Source organism: Piliocolobus tephrosceles, chromosome 20 (genome assembly GCF_002776525.5).
Source record: "Piliocolobus tephrosceles isolate RC106 chromosome 20, ASM277652v3, whole genome shotgun sequence".
In the NCBI taxonomy this organism is placed as follows: domain Eukaryota; kingdom Metazoa; phylum Chordata; class Mammalia; order Primates; family Cercopithecidae; genus Piliocolobus; species Piliocolobus tephrosceles.
Genome location: NC_045453.1, coordinates 56,059,546 through 56,085,736, shown reverse-complemented (window position 1 = coordinate 56,085,736; position 26,191 = coordinate 56,059,546). Strand labels below are relative to the sequence as shown.

At 43.0% G+C, this 26,191-nt stretch overlaps 1 protein-coding gene across 1 annotated transcript in view; it reads right to left on the bottom strand.

The window, feature by feature from the left end:
• The window catches only part of FERMT1 (fermitin family member 1), a 52,027-nt gene extending 28,518 nt beyond the window's left edge, over nucleotides 1-23,509 (bottom strand). Inside the window, exons 1-6 of the mRNA XM_023217966.2 lie at nucleotides 23,459-23,509; nucleotides 19,450-19,621; nucleotides 15,972-16,205; nucleotides 12,644-12,790; nucleotides 10,486-10,699; nucleotides 7,732-7,834 (exon numbers count right to left, since the gene is read on the bottom strand). Of these exons, the coding sequence (XP_023073734.2) occupies nucleotides 7,732-7,834; nucleotides 10,486-10,699; nucleotides 12,644-12,790; nucleotides 15,972-16,205; nucleotides 19,450-19,600 (849 nt within the window). The 5' untranslated portion in view covers nucleotides 19,601-19,621; nucleotides 23,459-23,509. The remainder of the gene's footprint in view (nucleotides 1-7,731; nucleotides 7,835-10,485; nucleotides 10,700-12,643; nucleotides 12,791-15,971; nucleotides 16,206-19,449; nucleotides 19,622-23,458) is intronic.
• Between the last annotated feature and the right edge of the window lie 2,682 nt (nucleotides 23,510-26,191).

The window sequence follows — 26,191 nt, the reverse complement described above, 5'->3', positions numbered from 1 at the left end:
GATGTTGAACTCCTGGCCTCAAACCATCCTTATATGTTGGCCTCCCAAAGTGCTGGAATGATAGGTGTGAGCCACCATGCCAGGCCTGATCTTAACCACTTTTAAGTGTACAGTTCAGTGGCATTAAGCAGATTCACACTGTTGTGCAACCATCATCACCATCCATCTATAGAAGGCTTTTCATTTTGCACAACTGAAACTGTATACCCATTAAAAAAAAAAAACTCCTTTTTTTTTTTTTTTTTTTACCGTGAATATGCATTTTAATATGAGGTTGGTGCAAAATTGATGGCGGTTTTTACCATTGAAAGTAATGGCAAAAACCGCAATTAATTTTGCACCAATCTAACCTATCCTTTGGGAAAAAATACTAATGTTGAAGAAAACATGGAAGAGGACAAGAAAGATACTCTGAGTACCTAAGCAGATTTATCATGAGTTGATTAGCATTGGTTTGTTTTTCCTTTCGTATTAACCTTATGCATACTAAGAAAAAGGGTGATAAGCAATGTAAAAATCTGAGGTAAGCCAAAACCAGCCAACAGTGTTGCTATCAGATAAAGGGGAAACATGACCTGGTGCACAGGCATGCTCCTTCTCAGCACTTTTTTTTTTTTTTTTTTTAAAGACAGAGTCTTGCTCTGTCACCCAGACTGGAGTGCAGCGGCGCGATCTTGGCTTACCACAACCTCCGCCTCGTGGGTTCAAGTGATTCTTATGCTTCAGCCTCCTGCGTAGCTGGGATTGCAGATGGGCCCCACCACATTCGGCTCATTTTTTTGTATTTTTAGTAGAAATAGGGTTTCACTATTTGGCCAGGCTGGTCTTGAACTCCTGACCTCAGGTGATCCTCCCGCCTCGGTCTCCCAAAGTGCTGGGATTACAGGCATGAACCACCACGCCCAGCCCTTCTCAGCACTTCTAAGGCTTCAGGGAAAGGAAGACAAATGCAGAACCAAGTGTGTGGGATTTAGGGCACTTAAATGGTAAAAATCTTAAAGTCTGTCATGTTTTACGAACTTTGCCAGGTGTCATGGAACACCTGAGGAGCTGGTGCAGAATCTTCCAAAAACGAATGAAAACAAAACATACATGAGAATATTCATGGCAGCCTTATTCGTAATAGCCCCAAGCTGTAAACAGTCCAATGTCCCTCAGCTAGTGAACAAATAAACAAAATGTGGTACCATTCATATAACGGGCTACCACTCAGCAATAAAAAGGAATGCACCATGAACGCACACAACAACATATACAGCACAAAGACATGATGCTTCGTGCAGGAATCCAGACATAAGATTGCATGTGGTATGAGGCCATCTGTATGAAATTTCTAGAAAAGGCAAAATTCAAGACACAAAGCAGACCAGTGGTCATCTGGGGCTGAGGTTGAGGCCAGGGACTGACCAAAAATGGATCTGGGGAAGAGGTGTTTTATTTTATTTTATTTTAATTAATTAATTAATTAGTTAATTTATTTTTATTTGAGACGGAGTCTTGCTCTGTCACCCAGGCTGGAGTGCAGTGGTGTGATCTCGGCTCACTGCAACCTCCACTGCCTGGGTTCAAGTGATTCTCCTGCCTCAGCCTCCCAAGTAGCTGGGACTATAGGCACTTGCCCACCACATCTGGCTAATTTTTTGTTCTTTTAGTAGAGACGGGGTTTTGCCATGTTGGCCAAGCTGGTTTTGAACTCCTGACCTCAGGTGATCCGCCTGCCTTGGCCTCCCAAAGTGCTGGGATTACAGGCGTGAGCCATCACACCCAGCCAGAAGTGGTTTTAAAATTGGACTGGGGTGGTGGTTACACACCTGTATAAACTGATCAAAAATCATTGTAGTGTATACTTAATGGGTGAATTTATGGCATGTAAATTATAGTGCAATCAAGACATAACAACTAAAAAACCACATACCAAAAAACCCATGCAGCCAATCTCTCCCCAAAAGACCCCTGCTATAATTCAGTTTGCAGATGGAATCTAAATAGCAGGTGGAGCCACTAAAATCTGAATGGAATTGACATACTGTCATGTCTAGCTGTCTGTCTGTCAGTCACTCAGTCCCAGTGTTTACAATGCTAATGCTGTAGGAGTCTCAGTGGGAAATTAAGTTACTCAATAAGGCTTCTCTCAATACAGTGAATAAAAAATTTAAAAAATTAATAAAATCTTCCATACCTGAACATCCTAACACCCCTCTACAAGCCAAATAAAACAATTCTTTGAAAGAACATGAATTAAATAAAAGTTATCTACATTTACAGAAAAACAGGGTCTGGGATGTCTTAACCAGCTACAGGATGAGCTCTGTCTCTTGCCAAGTAACAGGATTTCTCTGACGCATCCAGCAAAGCTCTGGAGTTTGCTCTCTGGAGGCCTGTTGCCATTTCTCTGTCTGTGATGCAGACGATGCTGCATCACAAGGTTCCAGATCTTTCACAGGTCATTAACAGGCATCCTATAGGACTTCCCCCCGACACTCCCGCCCCGAGAACTCTTTCAGTGGGTTCTCCAGTGACTTAGAAACAAATTTTTTTCCTTGGTGGGGTTGGCTACTCATACCCTCTCCTTGGCCCTTTTCTTTGCTTAATTGAAAATAGAGCGGGCATGGTGGCTCACGACTGTAATCCCAGCACTTTGGGAGGCCAAGGCAGGAGGATCTCTTGAGGTCAGGAATTTGAGACCAGCCTGGCCAACATGGTGAAACCCCATCTCTACTAAAAATGCAAAAATTAGCCGGGTGTGGTGGTGCATGCCTGTAGTCCCAGCTACTCAGGAGGCTGAGGCAGGAGAATCACTTGAACCTGGGAGGCAGAGGTTGCAGTGAGCCGAGATTGTGCCACTGTACCCCAGCCTGGGTGACAGAGTGAAACTGTGTCTCAAAAAACAAAACAAAACAAAACAAAACAAAAAAACAAAAAATAGAAACCCCAGGCTGGAACCACATGGGTTCTGCCACCTCTCCACTCCTTGAATCCCTGTTTCTCCCGGTCTAGTCAGTTCAGTAAACCCTCCACCCTTGTCCGTCATTCCAACAACCAACAATAAGAGCAAATAATAAAACCTACTTCTCATAGTTTTCCTGCTCTTTCTTAAGAAGGGGTTACTATTTAGATCTAATTACTTAAGATTGTCTATTGGCCCAGGAGCAGCTTTCAGTATCCTCCAGGCCTCTTATTAAAACAGATAGGCTTTTCCTGTACTGAACACTAAAATACTATAAACTATCAGAGTTCTAAAATGTGTGTTTTTTTAATTCACAAATTTTGAACACATTTTAAAAGGGGCAAAAGAGTATATGATAAATGAATTCATTATGAATGAATTTGAAAGGGACAAAAGAGTGTTCAATAAAAAGTTAGTCCCCCTCTCTACCTTGTGCCCCAGAAATGGCAGCTTCTCTATGGGCTCTTTTGCATCTTTTAATAATACACCTGGAGTCTGTTTCACATCAAAAAAGAACTGATTCATTCTTTTTAAAAACAATATGGTATGAATGTATCATAATGTATTTAACCAATTCTCTAGCTATGGACATTTAGGTGGTTTCCAATCTTTTCCTAAAACAATATAATAACCACCCTTGTATACCCACATATCAGTTTGCATGTGTGAGTATAACTGTGCTATAAACACCTAGGAGTGGATTTGCTGAATCAAAGCTATGTAGAATTGTAATTCTGATACTGCCAAATTGCACTCCATAGACTAATTTCCACTTTGACCTACAAGCATTCTATGAGAGAGCACATTTCCTGACACTCTTGCCAAGAAAGTAGGTGAAACTTTTTGATCTTTGCCACTATAAAGCATTATAGTTCCTTTTCTATGAACTATATATTTACATCCTTTGCTCATTAGTCTACTGGGTTGTTGGTCTTCTTCTTATTGATTTTTAGGAGCTCTTTACATATTAGAGAAATTCGTCTTTTGTTTGTAGCATGTGTTGTAAAGACTTTTACTTTGTTATAGTTTTTTTTTTTTTGGCCAGGTGTAAAATTTTCATTTTTTATTAAAATGTACTAATCTTTTCTTTTCTGGATTTTTCATTCTTTGTGTCTATTATTATTATTATTATTATTATTTTATTTATTTATTTTGGGAGACAGAGTTTTGCTATCGTTGCCCAGGCTGTAGTGCAATGGCATGATCTCGGCTCACTGCAACCTCTGCCTCCCAGGTTCAAGTGATTCTCCTGCCTTGGTCTCCCAAGTAGCTGGGATTACAGGCACATGCCACCATGCCTGGCTATTTTTTGTATTTTTAGTAGAGATGGGGTTTCACCATGTTGGCCAGTCTGGTCTCGAACTTCTAACCTCAGGTGATGCACCCACCTTGGCCTCCCAAAGTACTGTGAGTATAGGCATAAGCTCCTGCTCCTGGTGAGTCTGTTATTTTTGAAATGTTGAATTCTAGCATTTCGTATATCTGAGATTTTCATCAGCACCTGTTACTAAGGACTTGTGGCCAGTACGAATCTCTCTGAAAGCCAGAGAAGCTCCCTAGTCCTCACTGTAGATTTTAGTTCCTACTCGTAGGGTATCTTGTAAATTTGCAGGGGCTTCATGGGTGCTCTTTCCTCTTCTTAGATTTGATTATAGCTGCCATGAGAACCCAAATTACATCTTAAATTTCTATATCCCCCTATATTTATGCAGCACACAGTAGGAGTCTTAAACTCGATTTTATCTATAGTACTCATAATTGTAAGAGACGGGGAAGAGAATATCGCCATAAGTACTAAAGTGGTTGAGGATCACAGGGTCCCCCAAAACCATGTCCTGCTATCCTGAGTCTTCCTGTCACCTTTGGGTTGACAGTTTCTGTGTGGCTGTTAGATTCAAATAGGTTTCACTTTTTAGGCCATGAACAGGGAGCTCCTCACCAATTAAGCAAGCAGAGGCTAGAGGCCAAAGAGCCAGAGACAACAGCCCTTGTGACCCTCAGCTTCAGCGTCCTTGTCCCCTTCTGAAGTAGAATTCGTTTGATTTCTTCCACTTTTTAGACAAATACATATTTAACCCTGCTCCTCTACATTTATGCCAATAGTCTGCCATTATCTGGCTTATTTGACTGTGAAGTCACTTACATGTTCCTGACAGTTTTTCAGGGGGCAGATGACTCAGCTGCATTCTTTTTAGCTCAAGCTTAGTTCTGAGGCAGGGGATTGAATGGGGGAGTCTCTTGGCAAAGAAACTGCTGGAAGGGTCCCCAAGGACCCTATGAGTCCTTGGGCTGAGTGATCCTATCATCGATCAGGTGCCTGAACTGGGAAAACCTGACTCACAGCATGTGGGGTGAGGGGCAAAGAAAGTACGGGATGCGTTCTCTGTCTCCAAGGACTTGGTTGTCTATTGGTAGAAAAAAATCCACAGACATGGTGTGAGTACTGAAATTGTACGGTATTCAGCTGTGGCTCAGAGAAGGCAAAGGCCCATGTGACCAAGAGTAGAGAAAAGCTCCTTTCTGGAGAGAGTGGAACTTGAATGTGGTCTCAGAGCAGGGGTTCTGATTCTGGGGTTCTTGGACTGGGAAGTTTGATTACCAGGTGGTCCACAAGCTCGTATGAGGAAACGCAACCTCTCCCATTGCACGGACTTCTAATGGAAATGTAGCATTTCCTCTCAGGATGAGCGTGAACCATAAACCACAGCATTGCAGAGGACTTGTCACTCTGCGACCACCAGAATCAAGATTTTTTTCCCTTCTGTGTGCCAGTTGTTGCTTCTGTCTTCAAGCAATGCTCACCCACATCACTACTTTGAAATTATGGTAGTTATAAGAACTACCACCAGGTCTTCTTTATTCAATTAACTAAAAATATATTACTATATACATTTTCAAAAAGGGTTTGGCCACTACAGTTTAATATAACTGTTTCATTTTGTAGTCCTATGTATTTTATCTTATTAATTTGAAAACATCATTTTAATACACAACAGTTTTGAGTTCTCAGTACCCAGCTTAGTTCTTGGCCTACAGTAGTTGCTCAATAAATAAATATATAAACAACAGATGGGGCACAGATTTGAATAGATAAGACAGGACCAAATTACTGACTTAGTAACTGGAAAATGCATAGGCATATTTTATTTATGTATCACCTATTTTCAGAAAAAAATGTAAGGCAGCTTATTAGAACAGATGGCATACAACAGGATAGCTTAAATTAAGAGTTAAACAAGGAAAACACTAAAGTTGAGTCACGAATGAGGCTTAAAAATAAAATCACATAAAAGTATGGACTTGGTTTTAGCAGACAATGCAAAAACAAAAACAAAAAACCTGGACAGTTGCATAATTCACAGTACACTTAAAAAAAAGCTAAGCCAATTGTGTAGGAGAAGCAGTACTGTAATTTCTCCTGAAGATTTTATCGAAGGAAAGCCAAAATTTGCGCTTTTGTAATGATTCACTTATGCATTACAGACACAAGCTTGGTCCACGGGATAAAAATCAAGGACTGAGCAGGAACCTCTCCTTAGAAATGACAAGGAACAAAGTTTGTTTTGAAGATGCCAGCTGGGGAAACAGTGGAAGATGAGGTGAGCCTTTGCAGACCAGACCTAAAGTCAGGATGAAGGAGAAGACAGTGCCTCTTACAAGAGGTGGAAACGCTGCTGTAGATGAGAAAGGGTCTGTACAGAAAGGCTGACCGAGGTAAGCTCCTCCAAGTGTCTGGCAGTGAACAGAAAAGAGCAACAAGCACAAAACAGTGATGGGAGCTGCGACATGGGGACCCTGCGCACTCAGAGGACCAGTCATCCAGTTTATGTTGTCGACACTGGTCCGTTGTACCGCTGACTCTCAGCTCTGCAAGCGGGCTCATCAGGAGCAAGGACGAGGCAGAAGTTCAAAGAACTTATCTCAACCCTCATTAGTTATTCTAATAGCCTCCAGGGGGAGATGTGCAGTGAAAATGGAATTGGCGACCAGCTGGGTGACCAGGTGAGAAAAAGGGATTACATAGATGATCCCTTTTCCTCAATTCCAAAGAGTAAGCAAGCACTGGAGTGCAGTCCTGTGTGCACCATCATGTGGTCCTAGCTTGTTCATGGGAACCTGCCTTTAACCCTGACCTCTGACAACTCCTTTCCTTCCTCAGCATTAAGAACTCCAGCTCTGGCCAGATGTGGTGGCTCATGCCTGTAATCCCAGCCCTTTGGGAGGCCAAGGCAGGAGGATCATGTGGTCTGGAGTTCGAGACCAACCTGGCCAATATAGTGAAACCCCATCTTTACCAAAAATATAAAAATTAGCTGGCGTGGTTGCATGAGCCCGTAGTTCCAGCTACTTGGGAGGCTGAGGCAAAATAACTGCTTGAACCCGGGAGGTGGAGGTTGCAGTGAGCCGAGATCGTGCCACTGCACTCCAACCTGGGTGACAGAGCAAGCCTCTGTCTCAATTAAAAAAAAAAAAAAAGAACTCCAGCTCTGTGAGTCGCTCTCATCTTGTTTGACCATTCCTGTGAATGGAGGGGGCAGTGCATGCCACGCTAGGCGCAAAGATCCCCAGAGACGGCGGCTAACTCCGTAGCAGCTTACTGTGCCCGGTAGAAACCAAAGGATAAAAATTCAGAGACCAGGTCCATGTATCAGTCTCACCCTGCAGGGCTAAACAGGCGATCACACAAATAAATTCATCCTCATTTTCATAACCAAATGCCGCAATTTTATACTTCCATGCATTCATATTAAAAAGAGAAAGACAAAAGAGAAAAAATTGCTTACTTTAGGATTCAAGTCGAAGAAAGAGTAGTATTTAAATCGTAACAGCAGCTGCTCATCCTCTTGGATGCCTTGTTCCATAAGGGAGCGCGAGGAGTCTAGCCAACTAGAAAACGACAGCATGAGTTTTAGAAGCCAATCAATTTTACATATATATCCATTATATTATTATGTCATATATTATATTCTACATATATATATATCCTTGAACAAAATCAGGGTATGTAATACAGACTGAGTATCCCTAATTTGAAAATCTGAAATGCTCCAAAATCTGACAGCTTCTCAAAGGAGATGCTCAAAGGAAATGCTCACTGAAGCATTTTTGTTTTGTTTTGTTTTTGAGCCAGAGTCTTGCTCTGTCGCCTAGGCTGGAGTGCAGCGGTGCAATCTCGGCTCACTGCAGCCTCTGCCTCCCGGGTTCAAGCGATTCTCTTGCTTCAGCCTCATGAGTAGCTGGGACTACAGGTGCATGCCACCATGCCCAGCTAAGTTTTGTATTTTCAGTAGAGAGGGGGGTTTCGCCATGTTGGCCAGGCTAGTCTCGAACTCCTGACCTCAGGTGATCTGCCTGCCTTGGCCTCCCAAAAGTGCTGGGATTACAGGCATGGGCCACCGCGCCCGGCCTCGCTGAAGCATTTTGAATTTCAGAATTTTGGATTAGGGATGCTCAACTGGTGAGTATAATGCAAATATCCCAAAACCTGAAAAAGTATAAAAAACAAATTCTGAAATCCAAAACACTTCTAGTCTCAAGCATTTTGGATAAGGGATACTCAACCTGTATAACCAAAAATCAATAAGCACATAATAATAGCTTATATATGCATTTTGTCTTATAGTTTTCAAAGTGCTTTATAGATTTTTTTTCTCATGGATACTCTAAAGTAATCCATTGAAGGGGCTGGGGCAGTTCTTACTACCTCATCTTTGTAGACAAAGAGACTTAGTCTGAGTGACATTAGATCATCCTTAAAGGTCACAGGCCTCAGCCGGGTGCAGGTGCTCATACCTGTAATTCCAGCACTTTGGGAGGCCAAGGTGGGCGAATCACCTGAGGTCAAGAATTTGAGACCAGCCTGGGCAACATGGTGAAATCCTGTCTCTACTAAAAATGCAAAAATTAGCCAGGCGTTGTGGCACATGCCTGTAGCCTCAGCTACTTGGGAGGCTGAGGCAGGCAGGAGAATTGCTTGAACCTGGGAGGTGGAGGCTGCAGTGAGCTGAGATCAAGCCATTGTACTCCAGCCTAGGTGACAGAGTGAGACTCTCTCAAAAAAACAACAAACAAACAAAAAAGTTCACAGGCCTGGTGATGGGGCCAGCTTGAGAATCCATATGTCCTGACTGCCTACACCACTTCTCCTTTTACCAGATGGTTCACCCCAATGCCAGCTCTGTATTACTGTCTAGAACTTTCTGCAATGTGGGAAATATTCATATCTGTGCTGTCTGAGGCATCAGTCCCAGATGACTGTGGCTGTTAGTGCCACATTTTAATTTTAATTAATTTAAAATCCAGTCCACATTTAGACATCCACATGTGGCTAGGGGTTCATGTACAATACATAGTAGAGTTCTGGAGTTGAGAAATAAAAACTGGGGAAAGAGGATGACCAACATGAAATCACCATCCTAAAGGAGCTGACAGTCTGTTGTGGGAGACCAAGCCTCATAACAAAGGGACAATGTGATGTTGGAGTGAGCAAAGAGCTACAAGGAGGGGCCGATCTCGAAGGTAATACTTGAGCAGGAGACAGCATGTGATTGGGCCTGTAAGGATGCGGGGGACTAACCAGTCGGTAAAGGGGAATGGTCCTGGAGGTGAGGCAGTGACAGAAAGAGTGAGAGTGCACCTGGGCAGCACGGGGCCATGAGAGCACGGGAGGACACGGAGACACCTGCTGGGGCCAGATCTTCTTGGGAGCTGAATGCTGTTAACAAGTTTGACTTTATCTGGTGGGCAATGGGGAACAACAGAAATGGTAGTTTCAGAAATTGTTTGGGTGTATTTTCGAACAGAACTCAAGGACTTGCTCATTAGAATGCCTAAAGAGAAGAGCAACAGCTGGGCACGGTGGCTCACGCCTGTAATCCCAGCACTTCGGGAGGCCGAGGCGGGCAGATCACCTGAGGTCAGGAGTTCAAGACCAACCTGACCAACATGGAGAAACCCAATCTCTACTAAAAAAATACAAATTTAGTCGGGCATGGTGGCGCATGCCTATAGTCCCAGCTACTTGGAAAGCTGAGGCAGGAGAATTGCTTGAACCTGGGGGGCAGAGGTTGTGGTGAGCTGAGATCGCGCCATTGCACTCCAGCCTGGGCAATAAGAGCAAAACTCCATCTCAAAAAAAAAAAAAAAAAAACCAGAGAGAGAGAAGAGTGACATTCTACAAAAGACAATGTAAGCCTGGTGGGTCACCTTGGATCTCCCCCACTGGCCCATGGGGACCAGCACACTTATTAACTACCCTACATCCCATAAAATATACTTTGCATATCTGTAGTGGCAAAGAATTAGTATTCACAGATAGTAAATCTATTGAGTTACCCAAACATGTAAATTCAGGCACACTTTAAGTATACTGAAATGACCAAAGGCTGAATTTTTCCCCTTTGTTGCTAAAATCAGTACTAACTTTTGCAAATAAAGTACAATCCCTGGGCCTACCAACTTGAAAATGAAACATGACACCCCATCTCTTACTGTGTCGGCACTAGCTCAGGGAGAACTAAAAGGAGCTGTGTCCTTACCCTGCATTGAGCTTGGCTTTATCAACCAGAGACCGAGGCTGGTACATATCCGCGAGTGCTTCCGGAGACTGGGGGGGTTGGCTGAATGCTAGGATGCTGCAGTTTTGTTCCGTCAGAGGGCTGTCACTGAACCAAGTCATGGTGGATGACGCTGGTGTTCCATTGATGGGGTCATATATAGGAGTCATGGTTTTACTGTATAAACCAGGACTTACTGCAAGGCAAGGGGAGTGTGAACTATGATATGAGAATCCAGGGATAGAAATCTTCAGGAAAATGTTAACATTATTTACACTAAAATGAGTTTTGACTTTAAATTTGGCACCATTTAAAATAATATAAGTCAAGCTGGGCACTGTGGCCCACATCTAATCCTAGCTACTTGGGAGGCTGAGGTCAGAAGACTGCTTGAGCCTAGGAGATTGAGATCAGACAGGGCAACGTAGCAAGACTTCATCTCAAAAAACAAGCCAAAAAAACCCCCCAAAATAATATGGATCATGATGGTAGAGAGATTAGTAATATACAGGTAATGGTCTTATCTGTAAATTCAGCTCCTCAAAAGCCTTGGAACTCAAATATATAAAAACTTCCAAAAATCAACACAGACATGTTGGGGACCACCTCTTTTCTTTCTTTCTGTCTTTTTTTTTTGTTTTTGAGATGGGGTCTCACTCTGTCACCCAGGTTGGAGGGCTGTGGTGTGATCCCGGCTCACTGCAACCTCCACCTCCTGGGTTCAAGTGATTCTCCTGTCTCAGCCTCCTGAGTAGCTGGGGTTACTCAGGCACCCGCCACCACACCCGGCTAATGGAGACCACCTCTTTTCTAATAATTCAAAGTTTTCCTATTTCAGTAGGAGTCTTGGTACTGTTAGAGAACTGGAGGCCTCATAGAATGTACATACCCAATATGTTTCAGATGGCCCCGTAACCAAACAGCAGGATTCACCACTTATAAGAATCCAGTAGGCTGATGATTTATAAATCAGCTGGCTCTAATTTGTACAATTTGTCCTTTTCATTGGAATATACTATGCAAGAAAGCCCTCAGTCTTGGCCAGGTGTGGTGGCTCATGCCTGTAATCCCAGCATTTTGGGAGTCTGAGGCAGGCAGATCACTTGAGGCCAGGAGTTTGAGAACAGCCTGGCCAACATGGCAAAATCCCCTCTCTACTAGAAACACAAAAATTATTCAAGTGTGGTGGTGCACACCTGTAATTCCAGCTACTCAGGAGGCTGAGGTACAAGAATCCCTCAAGCCCAGGAGGCAGAGGCTGCAGTGAGCCGAAATTGTGCCACTGCACTCCAGCTTGGGTGACAGAGCAAGACTGTAAAAAAAAAAAAAAACAAAGGAAGAAAGAAAGCCCTCAATCTTGCAAGCAAGCTAGAGATTTGATTGTTTTGATATAAAAAGAAAAGGATGTTTCTTCTCCAGAATTTTCACCTGCCCTCCTCTTGCATGCCCCATAAAAAAATCAAATTCAGGAAAGAGTCACACAATGATAGAATCATGAAGAGAGAAGTGTATTTAAGTGATTTAACTTTTTTCTTTTATTTTCTTTTTTTGGGACAGGGTCTTGCTCTGTCACCCAGGCTGAGTGCAGTGGCACAATCCTGACTCACTGCAACTTCCACCCTCAGGGCTCAAGCAATCTTCCCATCTCAGCCTTCTGAGTAGCTAGGACCACAAGCATGTACCACCATGCCCAGGTTATTTATTTATTTATTTTTTGTATTTTTAATAGAGATGGGGTCTCACCATGTTGCCCAGGCTCGTCTCAAACTTCCGAGCTCAAGTGATCAACCCACCTCAGCCTCCCAAAGTGCTGGGATTACAGGCATGAGGCACTGTGACCAGCCACTTACCTTTTTTCTAAATATCACTCTTTTATCCCAAATTTACGGTCAGTGGTACTAAAATTTTGCATTCATTGGCAACATCAGATATACAATTCAAATAATGAGTAAACATGCTTGAAAAAAAAAGTCTGAAACACATTTCTGTCAATTCTAAACTTGACTAGATAGCCTTTCCTCATCACATCAGTTCTGCAATTTTATTTCTCCTTTGTTTGGTGGGCCTGGGAGGAGAGGTGTATTTCTCTTTGGAGTTTTACTGTACATTCAGACAACAAAACACCTGTCACACATCTTACCTGATGAACCTGAAGCTGTTGGAGAACTCTCCAGGTTTAGAACATCTTCAATTACGGGTTCCTTATTATTTTTGTCTTTTTTCTTCTTCTTCTTAAAATAGTCACCAGGAGGCTTTAACAAGGAAAGCTCTTCTGATCTTCTAATATCTAGAAATAATTTTTTTTAAGTGAAGAAAAAGAAAAAGTAAAAAGAAAAATCCTTCTAAGACTCCGAGTCATTTTGTGCATTTGAAATCACTTCTAAGGAAATTTCTGAAAAGTAAATGGGACTAAACTGCATCCCTTTTGAAGAAATAGAAGAGACCTCCAAAGTAGGTGGGGGGAGAAAATAGTGGAGGGAGATTCAGTCTAGTGAAATTTCTAGTTAGAAAAATTATTATAAAAATATTTCAAATGTATCTAAAACAAAAGGAATGGTATAATGTCCCCTTCATGTGCTCCCCAGCTTCAGTCATTATTAGTTAGCATTATGGTATTCTTGTTACCTATTTACCACCAACTTTACCTCCCTCTCCCCTTTCTTCCTGATATGGTTTGGATGTGTCTTCACCCAAATCTCATCTTGAATTCCTACGTGTTGTGGGAGGGGCCCAGTGGGAGGTAATTGAATCACGGGGGCAGGTCTTTCCTGTGCTGTTCTCGTGATAGTGAATAAGTCTCACGAGATCTGATGGTTTTATAAGGAGTTTCCCTGCACAAGCTCTCTTTGCTTGCTGTCGTCCATGAAAGACGTGACTTACTCCTCCTTGCCTTCTACCATGATTGTGAGGCCTCCCCAGCCATGTGGAACTGTAAGTGCATTAAGCCTCTTTCTTTTGTAAATTGCCCAGTCTCAGGTATGTCTTTATCAGCAGCATGAAAACGAACTAATAGACTTGCCTATGTTGCTCCCTCTCCCTTTCCTTTTTCCAGTTTTTTAAACAACCAACAAGGGTCCTGCTTCCTTTCTTCTTTATAGACCACAGATCTTGAAAGTCTTTCTTTTACACACTGCCCATCAGCTCATTTCATCCCTGTGGCGATGCCCTCATGCCCTGCCCATTTCTTCTTGGTCCTCACCATTTCAGCACACCTGGGTTCTGGTGGAATCTAGACCATGCGTCTTTCTGCCAGAGGCTTTGCTCTGATGGCTTGCCAGGGTCTGCACTGCAACAGCCTACACATTCAGGGAATTAACGCTCCCCAAGAGCGGCCTTCAGTGACTGTCCAGGGTGCTGCATAAACATCCTTACCATGAGGCTGTGTCTACACTGTCTCCCAGAGGTCGCCAGCTGCTGCAGTGTAACCTGATTGGTGACATTCTTCTTTTTTCAGTCTTACTTCCCTGTCCCCAACAGTATTTCCTGTCATCACCTCCCAAATAAACTATTTGTACTTGAATCCTTATCTCAGGGTCTGCTTCTGGGAACTGAAACTATGATAATCTCCATTTCCCCCATTAATCAAATATATTTATAATTGCTGATCAGAATTGCTGATAACCTTTAACTGCACTAGTGGCTATCATTCCAAGTAAGAGCCAATTAATTTGGACTTTTAGTCTCTGAGCAGCTTTGTTGAAGGTAAGTGCACTGATTCCATTAAGTTCTGTCATCGTTTCATTCATATACTGCTCAGTGCTGAGACTGAGCCTAGCAGTTTAACTTGACTCTCCCCAGCAGCCAAGGACTGTCAGGTTGCAACACACCTGTGACCATTCCAAATGCATAATTTATACACAAACCCGGTCATGAATAAAAAATTTCACTGTGAGCACTAAAAGCAAAACAATGAAACAGAAGAAACACCTTATCTTCAAGGTCAAGATTTATATCTTTTCTGTTCTTCAAGGGGAAAACCACTAAACTGCTGCATTTGATTTCACTTCAATTGATAAGATATAAAATGCAATGATTAGAAATGCCAAGTTGAACCTTTAAAACTATTACAAAGAGATAATCGGGAAAAGAGAACATCTGATTGCTTCTGTTTATTTGAAAACTTTACGTTTTTGGTTTCAGCTATGATGTGTGCTTCCAGTCCACTGCGGTGTGTGGAATATAGTATTTTATTTAATCATTTACTTTGTTTTCAAATCCTCATTAGAATATTACCAAAAACACAAGGTGTCCTCATGCTTGCCATTTGCACACCAGGGAAAAGATTGCAACTTACATTCTGTAATGAAAGTTTCCATTCATTTGTTCACTCAACAGTTGTTGTGTGCTAGGCATTGTGACTGGAGTGAGGAATGCAGAAATGCTCAGGAAATGGTTTCTGCCCTCACCCTATTTCATCTACCATACCAGCCCCCATTGCCCAACCCTGGCATTCCCAATCCTGCTGATGCTTTTTCTCTTTTTTGGGGGTACTATCTATCCCCTTTTAACCTCTTATATTCTTTTTTAACTTGTTACATTTATATGTTAAAATTTGTTACATTTACATGTATTGGTTAGTGTCTGTCTCTGCCTGCTAAAATGCAAGCTCCAGGTGGCAGAGATCTTAGCTCTGTATTGCTACTATATCCCTAGCTCTCACCACAATGCCTGGGACACAGTAGGTGCTCAATAAATATTTGCTGAATGAGTGAATACTTTACGGTTTAATGGGAAAAATAGATTATTCACTATATATCACTATATATTATCTATTTTGGGTTCAAATGTTCATTTTTGATTTTGGAACCAATGAATACGCCTATAATAGTTTCAAAAATTATAAAATGAGAATACCTTTAGGGTGTGTTTCCCTCCCTTTATGGAGTTTTATAAAGAAAAATTGGTTTGGGTAGTGTTGTCTTTATGACTGTTAAATTATAGGATACCAAATCTGTAAATAATTAGGTTTAAGTTCACAATTAAGTACATTTTTCTGCTTAATCACTTCGTAAGTGATTTTTGGGGACAGAGTTATTTACTTGAACCAGGTCTTAAGCAATAAAGACTTTGGAACACCATTATCTCAGAAACAATAGAGACACATAACTCTATGGTGATTAAGTATTTAATACAATTCTTTTTAATCTTAAATATTGTACAATAATGTTTGAGTATAGCTTGGATCAATAAATGGGGAGGGCAATCTTAATGGTTTATCTTGTCTATTTACAAATCTCTTTTGGAATAGTTTTAAGCTTTGTGGAGATGCACCTGATTTATGTCAATAATGTTCTACTTGGCTTAACTCCACTTAAATGGCTGCAATACCCAGAAGGGCTTAAGCATGTGCTTCCTAATAGGTGAATGTTCTCTAGCCAATTGCTTGAAGTAGGCAGAATGCACACATAATTTTCCTGTCTTCCTTTGCAAGAGTCTACAGGGCACAGGGGCCCCTCCTGGGTACTTACTCAGGGTTTTGCAGATATCACTGACAGCTTTAAAAACCATAGCTGAGAAGCTGACTCGCAACCTCACCATCTTCAAATTCGGCAGGCGAAGGCGCAGCATTTTATGCTGAGGGGTGAAGAGAAGCTTTGCATCTGCCTGGACCCCATATTTGTCCAGGGTCCAGTGGGTTTTCAGAAGCCAGCAATGCTTCTGTTCCCACCAAAGAGCAAAGTCTGACCAGTCTTGGGGTATGTCTGCAAAAATGAAAACATAGTAAAATGAGAGAGAGCCCAGCTTGGAGGGTTCTGGAGTTGCAGAGTCAATTTCACTGTGTGCGAAAATGGAAACCAACAACTGATCTTCAGGTCCCCATGGCCTTTTACAATTCAAGGCTCAACAACTTTTGGCTTCTTTCCAAAGTCTCTAGGGACAGCATAGGGACTGGGATAGCATTAAGAGAAATACCTAATGTAGATGACAGGGTTGATGGGACAGCAAACCATCATGACATGCGTATACCTATGTAACAAACCTGTATGTTCTGCACATGTATCCCAGAACTTGAAGTAAAATAAAAAACACTTAAAAAATCAAATCAAATAAAAAATTTAAAGATAAAATAATTAAAAAAGAAAAAAAATGATAGGGCTGGGTGCTGTGGCTCACACCTGTAATCTCAGCACTTTGGGAGGCTGATGCAGGCAATCACCTGAGATGAGGAGTTCGACACCAGCCTGGCCAACATGGCAAAACCCTGTCTTTACTAAAATTACAAAACTTAGCCAGGTGTGGTGGTGGGTGCATGTCATCCCAGCTACTCCAGAGGCTGAGGCAGGAGAATCACTTGAACCCAGGAGGCAGAAGTTGCAGTGAGCTGAGGTCACACCATTGCACTATAGTCTGGGTAACAAGAGCAAAACTCTGTCACTGTGTCTCAAAAAAAAAAAAAAGGAAGAAAAATAGGGACTAAACCTTACCATCATTTACATTTAGATACTGTGGAGGAAAAGAAACATAAACATGTGTTCACAATCAATGCTAAAGTTCTCTTCGCTAAAATCTCTCTGTGCCATGGCCCTTTCTGAGAAGGCTGAAAACATCTGACTTTGTTTAATCAAGATTATTTCTGTTGTAGAAATGTATCCTTATACCACTGTGTCACAAGGGAGTAGCAATAGCCTTCAATCAAAGTCCACACAGAAGTACTGTACAACTGACATTTCATTCTTCTCAGAAATGTCCAACTGTTTCTCAGTACCGCCATATCCAAAGTGTCTAAATTGAAGTCAGAGTTAAAATATTTTCTCCCTCTCAATGTTAGCATTAATGTCAATCTTTCCCCTCCTTTAACGTTGGCATTAAAATAGAATCTTTCCCCTTCATCAATATTGGAGTCAATTTTTAGTCTTTTATTTTGCAAAATTTAGAGCTACCAGTATCTTTGTTTTCTTATTTTTCTTTAAATGTTTTTTTCTTTCTCTTTTTAAATTAGAAACTCTCTCTTTTTTTTTTTTGAGTTGGAGTCTCCCTCTGTTGCCCAGGCTGGAGTGCAGTGGCATGATCTTGGCCCACAGCAACCTCCGCCTCCTGGGTTCAAGTGATTCTCCTGCCTCAGCCTCCCAAGTAGCTGGGATTACAGGTGCGTGCCACTGTGTCAGGCTAATTTTTTTTTGAGATGGAGTCTCACTCTGTCACCCGGGCTGGAGTGTAGTGGTATAATCTCAGCTCACTGCAACCTCTGCCTCCCGGGTTCAAGCGATTCTCCTGCCTCAGCCTCCTGAGTAGCTGGGATTACAGGCATGCACCACAACGCCCAGCTAATTTTTGTATTTTTTTGTAGAGACGGGGTTTCACCATGTTGGTCAGGCTGGTCTCGAACTCCTGTCCTCGTGATCCACCCGCCTCGGCCTTCCAAAGTGCTGGGATTACAGGAAAGTTTTGTATTTTTAGTAGAGATGGGGTTTTACCATGTTGACCAGGCTGGTCTTGAACTCCTGACCTCAGGTGATCCACCCACCTTGGCCTCCCAAAGTGCTGGGATTACAGGCATGAACCACCACTCGCAGCTAGAAAACGCTCCTCTTAATGCTGTTAGTAGAAGCATAAATTGGCACAACTATTTTGAAAAGCCTTATTAATCAGCATTTTTTTCTCTGAGCTATACCACCCAATAGAAATGATCACTGAAAGGTGTTATAGCAGCTGTCTGTAAGTGCATGAAAATGGAAACAACCCAAATGTCCATTAAGAGGTAAATGGATAAATAATTGTGGCATATCCATACAATGAACTATTATATGGCAATGAAAATGAACCAAAACAATATGCAACAGTATGGATAAATCTCACAGACATAATGTTGAGTAAAAGAAAGTCGATGTGTAAGAGTATATCCTTTATAATCTCATTTGTCTGAAGTTCAAAATCAAGCAATGATTCCTGTGGTGTTAGAAGTCAGGAGAGTGGTTTTCCTTGGTGGTAGTGACTGGGAGGGGTCAGGGTATGGGGCTTGGGTGGGGAACAGGTGATGTTCTATTTCTTCATCTGAGTGGTTACAAGACTTTGTAAAATCCATTTAACTGTTTATAATAAGTGAAGCCTTGTTTATGATAAGTGAATTTTTCTGTATGTACATTATATGTCAATAAGGACTTACTGAAAAAAACAAACAACAAAAAACTATCTCGCTAGAGCAAATGAAAAGTCAGCATCTAAGGTCTTAAATAGAAGGTAAAAGAAGCACAAAGAAAATAGAATGTTATTAAATTCTAGGTTGACAATATTGACTCCTGATGTGAAGAGTGTGACCCTGAAGATTTCTTTCTTTGTTTAAACAGGGAGCATAGTAAATGATGGATAAGTGTTAAAAGACTCCTCAGCACCAATTCATCACTAAGCTATCAAGTATTTACAGAGAATTAACACAGTAGTCTAATGCCAAGCTACCTAAAGTCACATTAGATGTCACCAGTGGATTGGGTCCCATCCCTGTTGAAGTCCAGCATTATAGCTACTGGGAACTTTAGCTTGCCACCAAAGACTCAGGTTTTTTTCCCCCCAAGACTGAGTCTTGCTCTGTCACCCAAGCTGGAGTGCAGTGGCGCGATCTTGGCCCACTGCAACCTCTGCCTCCTGGGTTCAAGCGATTGTCCTGCCTCAGGCTTCCGAGTAGCTGGGATTACATGCATCCACCGCCACGCCCGGCTAATTTTTGTACTTTTAGTAGAGATGGGGTTTTGCCATGTTGGCCAGCCTGTTCTCGAACTCCTGACCTCAGGTGATCCTCCCACCTCGGCCTCCCAAAGTGCTGGGATTATAGGTGTGAGCCACGGCACCTGGCCTGGGCTATTTCTTTCTCTCCTCTGGGATGAGGGGTGGGGGATTGCTCTCCAGGCCGTTATAAGATAAATGATCCGAAAAACCTAAACCAGCCATTAGTGGTGATGCAACAGACAGGGTTTCAAATACAGAGAAATTCATAAAGCAAGAGTAACTTACTGATCTGTTCTACTAACTTGAGCATCACTCCCCCGACATGAAGGTCTCCAGATACTCTCAGTGTGACGTCTTTCTGCTGCTCTTCATTGGGATGGTCAACGCGGACCACAAGCTCCCAGGAAGCAGATGTAAAGTCAGTGGATGACAGCATTGTGGCAAACGCTGGTGTCTGCTGAACACAAAGACAGACATAGATTGGAATATGGGAAGGAAACGGGACGTGTCAGTAGACTCGCAGAGCCAAATTTCTTTTTTGTTTTGTTTTTTCATTGTAACCTCCTCTTCAAAACACTCTGCAAGGTTCCCGGTGCTCCAGATATTAAATTCAGCATCTTAACTTTAAAGACAAAAAGTTTTATCAAAATGGTCTCAAACCATCTAAATTTATATACTTGATTTTTCCACTCACCCACTCCTCCAAGACTACTTGGCTATGTATTTTCTTTGCCACTCAATGCTTCAATCTTCATTTTCTCTCTGTTGACTTCTTTTGACCTTCTCTCAACTATTCTGGCAGTAGGCAATCTTCTATGTTACCTTTTAAAAAATCAATTTTATTAAGGTATAATTTGCATGTAATAAAATGCGCAGATTTTATATACTATAGTTCAACATGTTTTGTTGTATGCAAATTATACTTCAATAAAGTTGATGTTTAAAAAGGATGTCATTAAAGCCTCTTATCTTTAATATCTTTAATACATGTATATTATTATATTCCTCCTACAAAAATTTATATCTTCTCATAATAAAGCTCAAAAAATAAAAAAAGCAAAATAATTCCTATTTCATTCATTATAACATATAGTTTTACCTTAAATGCATATAGGTCATTAATAATTATTGCCATGTATTTGATTTACGTATTGTTCTATATCATGTAAAAATTGATTATCTAAATGCACCAATTGAGTATTTGGATACATCTTTTTTTGTTTTTTGTTTTTTCTGAGATGGAGTCTGGCTCTGTCACCCAGGCTGGAGTGCAGTGGCGTGATCTTGGCTCACTGCAAGCTTCGCCTCCCGGATTCACATCATTCTCCTGCCTCAGCCTCCCGAGTAGCTGGGGCTACAGGCGCCGGCCACTAAGCCAGGCTAATTTTTTTGTATTTTTAGCAGAGACGGGGTTTCACTGTGTTAGCCAGGATGATCTCGTGATCCGTCCGCCTTTTGCCTCCCAAAGTGCTGGGATTACAGGCATGAGCCACCGCGCCCCGCCGTATTTGGATACATCTTTGTCAAAAGATTTAAAAACAGGAGTAACAGATACAAAAAGCTCACTCTTCAAAGTTCAGATGGAGGTGTGAACTTCAAACCCGTAGTTTTCCCCTCCTTGGAGAAGCCAGCAGGAAAGAATGTTTACAACTGAAATGTTTCAGGGGGTAACAGGAACACTGGAATCCAAAATTGGCAGAACTGAAATAAAACTTGAGATGTCAGTTCTCTCTTATTTTTAAACAGAAATAATGCTACTGCTCCTGGCCGTTTTAAACATTTAAAGTAAAAATTATTTAAATGATAATGAGTCTTTTTCACTTTACTGTGTAAATCCAGCTTATGAGAAATTCATGTTTTCATAAAGCCTATTTTTGAGAAACATCAATGCACTCAAATTCCTAAGAAAGGGCTCCTCTGAAGGTGTATCCCCGTTTATCTCATTTAATAGGATCCCCCAGCGATCCTATTAAAATGCAGATTCTATTCAGCAGGTCAAGGACGGGCCATACTTTTTTTTTTTTTTTTTTTTTTTTTTTTTTCAGACAGAGTCTCAGCTCTGTCGCCCAGGCTGGAGTGCAGTGGCCGGATCTCAGCTCACTGCAAGCTCCGCCTCCCGGGTTTACGCCATTCTCCCGCCTCAGCCTCCCCAGTAGCTGGGACTACAGGCGCCCGCCACCTCGCCCGGCTAGTTTTTTGTATTTTTTAGTAGAGACAGGGTTTCACCATATTAGCCAGGATGGTCTCGATCTCCTGACCTCGTGATCCGCCCATCTCGGCCTCCCAAAGTGCTGGGATTACAGACTTGAGCCACCGCGCCCGGCCAACATTTCTTAACAGACTCCAGATGTTGCTGGTCTGTGGCTATACTGAGTTCCTCCCTTTAACCTATTTAGAACAATATTAAACCAGGGATGATGGTAATATCTGAGGAACATTACTTTTAATAATAAACAACCAGTGTCATATCTGTTCTGCGTGTTCATTTGAAACAACTCATTTGTAAGCATAAGAGAATCTCAAAATACGCTACATAGATAAATCAAACACTGCAAATCTGAACAGATTAGGACAGATTTTATCGGTGAGGATCAAATTTAAGAGTTCAGAAGTAGCTCCTTATGTTTTTGTTTTGTTTTATTTTGTTTTTGTTTTTTTTCCGAGATGGAGTCTTGCTCTGTCACCTAGGCTGGAGTACCGTGGCACGATCTTGGCTCACTGCAACCTCTGCCTCCCGGGTTCGATCAATTCTCTGTCTCAGCCTCCCAAGTAGTGGGGATTACAGGTGTGTGCCACGATGCCCAGCTAATTTTTGTATTTTTAGTAGAGACGGGGTTTCGCCATGCTGGCCAGGCTGGTCTTGAACTGCTGACCTTGTGATCCACCCGCCTTGGCCTCCCAAAGTGCTGGGATTACAGGCATGAGCCACCGTGCCCCGCTGCTCCTTATGTTTTTATAGTCAGAAGCATGCAAGGATGCAATGAGTCTCCTCCCCGTGTACAGAGATACACACACAGAACCCTCTGCATGAGGAGTGCCATTCAGTGACTGCATTAGGCCTAACTGCTTGCTTCTGTCATCATCAACTTCAGGTATCATTTATTACCTGTATGGTGTGCTCTGTGTTAACTCCTGTCTTCTGTTATCCCTTTTTCATCCTCCCAGCAATCTCATTTAGAAATGAGGAAACTCAGCCTCAGAGAGATGAAGCAACTTGCCCGAGGTCACAAAGCAAGTTAGATGCTGGAGCCCAGATGGAAATCCAGGTCTTTGTATTTCAAACTCTTATCCACCACACTGGGAAACCACTTTGATAATGTTGCAATGAAAAAATGAAAGAAAACTCCTCAAACTACATGAACTAAGTTCTCGGTAGCCTTTACTAAGCATTTCTATCAACACAAATCTTGCGCAGTGAGGAGACAAAAAAGAGATCCTCTCATCGTCAGACTCATAACTTGGCATTGAACTGTTCGACTTTAAGATCCTTACAATTTCTCAGATACTATGATTATGAGGTCTAGTTATTTAAAATGTTTTGTATATAAAGAAAATAACTTTTAAAAGTGATTCCTTACGGGGCAATCCCATATAAGGTCTTTTCTTTTCCTAACCTGGGTGATCAAAACACTCCTCATTTAGGCAATAGATGCTGATTCCCCTTACAACAAAATGCAGGCTAAAATTAGCCAAGCAGGTTTTCCTGCATTCCTTTCCTATCTTTCTGCGCCTTCATTTTTGAGTGAATGTCTAGTCTGCAGCAAGCTGTTACTTGTTAAGGATAGCAGCAAACTTCAGCCGGGAAAACGCATCTAAGGAGACCAAAACAAGAAGCAAAGCTACCGGCAGAGTGAAACTCAACAGCCCTTCACCGAAAATCAAAGAAAGGAAAGCAGGGAAGGAGGGACGGAGGGATGGAGAGCAGGAAGGAGGAAAGATGAGGGGAAAACAGTCCCCGACCCTTCCCCGGGAAGATTTGAAGGTGCTTGGTGTTCGAAGGCCACTGAACCTGTCTTTTGCCAGCTCTGCAGGATCCTGGGGCTGATGTTGGGTGGATAAGCATGCCCCTTACTCCCTTTAAGGCAGCACCTGCGGCTGAACTGAAAGTTTATTTTGCGGCCAGATGCATAGGGCCGGAGAAGGTGGTCACATCCAGACGAAATTATTTTCAATCAATAGCCATTTGAGTACAAGAGGCTGCAGAAAGAAAGGGGGTAAGGGGGCTCAGGAGCCACTGGTGCCCATCAAAGCCTCCCAACCTCCAGCTCCCCAGCCCTAGCCCCGGAGCACCCACCTCCTTTCCAGGAACCTGTAGCGTCCAGCCTTGCAGTCGCGCACGTGGAGAGCTGCGTCCCTACAAACTACCCCGGGTCAAGCCGAGGAGCGGGCGCTGGTGAAGTGGGGAGCGGGGGGCGCCCGGTGGCGGCGGCTGCTCAGCTAAGGCTGAGGCAGGTGAGGGCTGGAGCCAGGGCGCGCAGGCAAAGCTGCCTCCGGACCTCCCGCGGAGGCTCGGTGCCGGCCCCCAGCCTGGCGCGGCGCGCCCGGTGCACTGCACGGCCCCCAGCGGCCCGGCAGAGGGCAGCGTGCGGCGGGGCAGGCGAGGGCACGCCCAGCCCGGGCCTGCTAGGTCTAGCTCCCGCGGAGAGGAGGCGCAGTCTGCAGATTTTTCAGGGCAAAGGGTGGCCGAAGGGCTGCTCTGCGGTTAGAAGGCGGCGAGAACCCGGGGCGCACGCTCACTCTCTGCAGCTCCTCTTGCGATGTCTCATCCTGCCCCTTTAAGGCAGCCTCCAGTTTCCCTGTTCCCCCAGGCCCGCCGGGGACCAGCCCAGATGATTAAAGCCGCGCCACTTCCCCTCCTTTCAGGCTTACCCATCCCTCACACCCCGGGGTGCGTCCAGGCCCCGGAGACTCCAGCCTCCCGGCTAGAACAGCTTGTCTCCCTTTAGAAAGAGCCCCGGAGCACCTGTGGTCTGCGAGGTGGTGGCAACAACAAAAAGATTCGTCTCTGAGTAAGAGGGTGATGTCAGTCTCCAGAAGACTGAGGCTCCCGACCAGGGAAGACTCCAGGAGACCCAAGGGCAGGCTGCATGCGGAAGTCTGGGCCACACCTGGTGTGGCTCACCTCAGGATCACCACCGGTCCCGCCAGTCGCCTTCCTGTTGTTGGATTTATTTTCAAAGAGGGCTGGGGCCACCCAGGAAGGGTGGGTGACCTGGGCAGTTTACACAACCTCCCCAAGCTTCCTTTGTTCATTTAATGCACATTTGTTGAGTGCTTACTGCTCTACAGGCCTCCGGATGGGCCTGGGCTCCGAGAATCCTGTGGTGAATAAAACAGACCTGGAAATGACAGTTTCCTCATCTGTGAAATAGGTAGAGAGAGAATGCCTGCCATCCCACGGAGGAATTTCACGCAATCTAATACAGGCTTCAGCGATTTGCATTAAAAGGCTTGTGAAGACTTAAATTTTAATAAAGAAGTTACAAAATGTAAAAGTTGAATCTCTGTTTTTGCTTAGACATTACCATATTCAGGAATTATTATGGTTTGAAAGTACATTTAAAAAGGTTAGTTGAACACTGTTGGCAAATATAGGATATTATAATGAAAATAAAATCATTAAAAACTTGAAACAGAAAGTCTTCATTTGGTAGAGTTTGTGGACGACGGGAAGTGTCGTCTGGTCCCGCTTCCCTACCTCTTAACACCATGAGCAAATCTGCTCTCATCCTGGGTAGAAAGCATTTAACGTTTGCACTCTGGAAACCCTGCTCATGGCGCATTAGAACTTCGACTGTGGTCAACACACACACACACACACACACACATTGTTGTTTTGAGGTGGAGTCTTGCTCTGTCCCCAGGCTGGAGTGCAGTGGTGTGATCTCGGCTCACTGCTGCAACCTCCGCCTCCTGGGTTCAAGTGATTCTCCTGCCTCAGTCTCCAGAGTAGTTGGGACTACAATTTTTGTATTTTTAGTAGAGATGAGGTTTCATCATGTTGGCCAGGATGGTTTTGATCTCTTGACCTCGTGATCCACCTGCCTCGGCCTCCTAAAGTGTTGAGATTACAGGTGTGAGCCAGCGCGCCCAGCCTGTGGTCAACATTTTAGGTGTGACCTTGAATTATGGCTCTGTCTATTTATACCAATATGGGCTTTTCTCTTTTCAGTTGAAAATATCTGCATTGTGCTAAAGAATTCAACTGGTTTTAAGCTTTCTTCTTGGCCTAGGTTAATTTTTAAACTTTTAATTACATGTAGTGACTTGTGTATATATAAATGTGTATTATATATACACACACCCATACATATACACATTATATATAGATAAGAGCACAAATCATGAATGTATAGCTGATGAGTTTTCGCAAACTGAACACACCTGTATACAGAGTATATAAAGACAGTAGTGTATAAAGAGTGCCCAGTTGAAGAAACAGGACATCGCCAGTCCTCGGAAGCCCCTTAGTGACCCCTTTTAGTTATTCCTTTCAGTTTTGATCACCGCTGCCAGCCCATCCCACTACCCCAGGCCCAGGATAACCATTATCCTATCTTCTAACTCCTTAGAGGGGTTTTGCTGGTCTTCGTACTTTATATAAATGGAATCAGACCATGTGCATTATTTCGTGTCAGGCTTCCTGTGTTCAACATCATGTTTGTGAGTTTCATCCGTATTATGTGTCCTAGGCTTTTTTTTTTTTGAGAAAGGGTCTTGCTCTCCCCTAGGTCGGAGTGCACTGGCACTATCATGGCGCCCTGCAACTTTGATGTCTTAGGCTCAAGTGATTCTCTTGCCTCAGCCTCCCAAGCTGGGACTATAGGTGTGCACCACCATGCCTGGCTAATTTTTAAATTTATCTTTTGGGGAGACAGAGTCTCACTTTGTTGCCCAGGCTGGTCTTGAACTCTTGGGCTCAAGCCATTCTCCCATCTTAGCCTCTTAAAGTGTTGGGATTGCAGGCGTGAGCCATTATGCCCGGCTGTCCTAGGCTTTTAATTTAATTTTATGTTTTACTTATTAC